This window comes from Neolamprologus brichardi, chromosome 9 (assembly GCF_056152115.1).
Source record: "Neolamprologus brichardi isolate AB-2024 chromosome 9, ASM5615211v1, whole genome shotgun sequence".
NCBI classification, from domain to species: Eukaryota; Metazoa; Chordata; class Actinopteri; order Cichliformes; family Cichlidae; genus Neolamprologus; species Neolamprologus brichardi.
The window spans coordinates 30,531,164-30,534,539 of record NC_142112.1 but is presented as its reverse complement, the minus strand read 5'-3'; the positions used below and the strand labels follow the sequence as shown (position 1 = coordinate 30,534,539).

Sequence of the window (3,376 nt, the reverse complement as noted above, 5' to 3'; positions counted from 1 at the left end):
CAGTTATACAACAGGAAAAAACATTGATGTTCTTTTTCCAATGTTTAACACTAGGATTTAAACCTTTTTAAACAGAGATGTATACCTTATATAAATATGGTATTGTACATATTTATCACTGTTTGCTAATCACTGTCAGCTAATTTCTTTTTATTTAGGATCCTTTTGCAGCGTGATTAATTCTTTTGTTTTTCCCCGATGTACAATAAGGACAAAAATTTGACAGCGTGTGGTTGCTTGTGGAGTCCATACAGACAGACGTGTTTTTATCAAGTAACTCTTTTAATAAATTCTCTGACAAATATTAAATACAATGAATATCTCACACTTAAATACAGGGTTTTATATTTCATCTTCTTCAGAAAATAAATCAAACAATAACACATATAACAAAATAATAATATTTTACATTACTTTAAAAAAAAGCACAAGTTTTTTTGTTGTTGAAGCACTAAAGCTTATAGCTCACACATGTATTAAGAATACTACTCTTCCCTGTTTATAAAACAGAATAAATATAAGGAAAGTTCACACAACAAATTATATTTATGTGTAGATTTACTATTATGATAATATTAATGCAGATAAGAACACTTAAAGAGAGTTTAAGATGCATTGTTGTTGGAATTTTCTTTGTTGGCCTTCCGCTTCTTTTCACTGCAAAAACAAAATCAATGAAATAAGATCAGTTTGACTCACTGAGCAGCTGAGAGTGAATATAACGCTCAGCCAAACAATACACCACAGGGGCATTTATACTTACTCAAGACACTTCATCACTTTCTGGGTCAACGGCTTTGATGGGTCGGCACACACAAACCTTCCCGGAGCATGAAAACTGTTGGGAAAGAGGATGAAAGCAGTCATTTACCCTCAAGATACAGTCTCTCTCGATGGAGTTTCATTCCAGTGTGTTAGCTTGATTATTAACTGCAGAGTGTGCTGAACTTGTCGCGATTGCTTTTTAGTCACAGATTAAATGCTGTTTTGCTATTTAGATACACAAGGTTTAGTCCGCCCGAGAGAGCGCAAATGCCAAGCACACACAGCCATTATCTTTTCACCACAAGGTGAAATGTGCAGATAAGATATGTTACACAGAATTTATAACCAGACACCAGGATGAAAGATTGGCATTAGCTCTTGCTGTTTTTGTACATTTTTTCACATTTGCACTACAGGCGTATCATATAACTGGTTAAGTTTCCTATCTATAGTCTTTCCTTGAGAATACCACTACTTAAGCTGGCCCACATAAACTGATTGAACAGATATTTATGAGCAGTCTTAATTCATTCCCTAAACTTCTTAAATGTGAGCATTTCTCTTTTTATGTAATAATAATAATACATTTGATATATAAATTTTATGTGCTCTTCCCAGGAAAAAAAAGAAGAAAAAAAAAAAAAAGAAAAAAAAAAAAAAGATATATAAACTTTTCCATAATCTACAATCTTTGTACAGAGTAAACACAATAACTACAAAAATGCACAACTTGACTAGTTCTTAGCGTTTCAGTTTGTTAGATGTCTTATTTCCTCATGAATCTACCTGCTTTTATCATGCTACACTTCCATATAAACCGTTATAACTTACATGATGGCGTTTATGTCACAGGCGTTATTGATGTTCTGAATGGTGTAACCCAGAATCCGTTTGCAAGGAGGCTGACGGTTGGAGTACCTCAGGCAGCAGCTCGCTTTAAGCACACACACAAAGAATCCGCTATAAATAACACTTTTAACTTACTACTGGCAATATTAGTGAAAGTGCATTAAAATATTAACTAGTATGAAATACCTGATTGTGCGCTGTCAAAAAAGTTGATGATAATGACGAGGGAGCACAGAGCTACCGTGAGACACGTTTTCCTGCTTGCCATGGTTGATGAGCCGACTCAGAGCGTTCACTCTGCCTTTCTGTGTCTGACGCTGAAAAGGTGTAACACCTGAAGGCAATCAGAGAGAGTGTGACAAGCGCCACTTGGTGATCACTCCTTTAAGTAGGCCGCCTCTCGGAATTTCCCATCAGGCAGGATTGTGTAATCCTTTGTGGCATTGTTAACACTAGAAACAGAGCAGGAAATAGAAAAAATTCCAACTGACCCTGACATGGGAGGAAATAAAGTTAAAAAAAAGTTAAACATTGGCAGCCTGAACTATGAGCAGTTTGCACATGGACTCATGTGCAAACTGATTCCCTGAAGAATGAATTCCTAAGTGAAAACAGATATCAGGAAAGTACATTTTTAAAGAAGTATTATGTGAATATATGTCATATTCTATACAATTGGAATTAGTTTTTGAAACCAAATGAGTTACCACCTGGTAGCCATCATTAATAATGCAAATAAACATTTGCATTTTTGTTGTTTTGTTTCTTACCTGTTCCTGCTTAAAGCCTATAGCACTGCTGGATCTGGAGTGGTCTATAATAAGTCAAGCAGCTTAACTCTTATTTCATTCAAGGGAGACCTGAAGAGAATAGCAGTCTTGTAAGTTTTGTACAAAATGACAGAGAATTTGCTGGGAAACCTACTACAAGCAATTGGATTTTGAACAATTTGGAGGGTGTTATAACAAGTCATTTATTAGGCCTCAGTTAGACAGGCCTATTGGGTGGTGAAAACTTGCTGGAGGTTGTTAATAGTCACTAGGTGAAATTGGTCGTAAAAAGGGTGCTAGACCAAAAACGTCCTTGCGATTGCTCGTGGTTGCTAATACACTGCCGCAGTAGTTTGCATGGAACCCAGTGAAAACAGATATCTTGTCATGCAATTATTCACTAACTTACCACCAAGTGGTTGTAAAACGTAAAAAAAATTGCAGCCACTCATCAACTGGACTATGTGGTCACTGTCTGGTCAATAGACCTGCATGATTGGGGATTACCAAAATGGTGTCTGAGAGCAATCTCCAGTAACTACTTGGAACCGTTCCAGGGATACTTTCCCATGAAATCAGTGGTTGCCGGGCAGTCATGTAGTCTCAGTCACAGGTCACTGGTCACTAGGCCTCATGTCTCAGGCGAAGTGGAAATCCAACGTCCTTACACTGCCTTTGTTAATTTTTTAACGGTAAGATCAAAACTTCCCTCACAACTAAGAATATGGCTTGAATGTTTTATGAAGTCTAACTACTTTCGACCAGCTATTAAACAATATTAAAGCTAGGCCAGTCTGCCCCAGGGCAGCTGTGGCTACAACTTTCGCTTGCCTCCAACAGTGTGTGAATGTGTGTGTGAATGGGTGGATGACTGGGTGTGTAAAGCGCTTTAGGGTCCCTAGGGGGGACTAGTAAAAGCGCTATACAAATACAGGCCATTTACTATTTGCCATTTACCATTTAGGCAAAAAGGCGACTTTGAATCCTTTAAG

General features: G+C 37.2%; 1 protein-coding gene across 1 annotated transcript; it reads right to left on the bottom strand.

Moving 5' to 3' along the window:
- Positions 1-261: 261 nt before the first annotated feature.
- On the bottom strand, positions 262-1,960 carry ccl20b (chemokine (C-C motif) ligand 20b). Its single transcript, XM_006799218.3, has 4 exons — positions 1,801-1,960; positions 1,597-1,699; positions 764-838; positions 262-657 (listed from the first exon to the last, which is right to left on the bottom strand). Exons 1-4 carry the CDS (start codon positions 1,880-1,882, stop codon positions 606-608), a joined length of 312 nt encoding a protein of 103 aa, XP_006799281.1. The 5' UTR covers positions 1,883-1,960; the 3' UTR covers positions 262-605.
- Positions 1,961-3,376: the final 1,416 nt, after the last annotated feature.

Excerpts from the sequence above, each read along its gene's own strand:
- ccl20b (XM_006799218.3), bottom strand. The coding sequence starts at position 1,882 with ATGGCAAGCAGGAAAACGTGTCTCACGGTAGCTCTGTGCTCCCTCGTC. Across the intron at positions 839-1,596 it reads TGTGACATAAACGCCATCAT|TTTTCATGCTCCGGGAAGGT; the intron begins GTAAGTTATAAC and ends CTTTCCCAACAG. Across the intron at positions 658-763 it reads AAAGTGATGAAGTGTCTTGA|TGAAAAGAAGCGGAAGGCCA; the intron begins GTAAGTATAAAT and ends TTGTTTTTGCAG.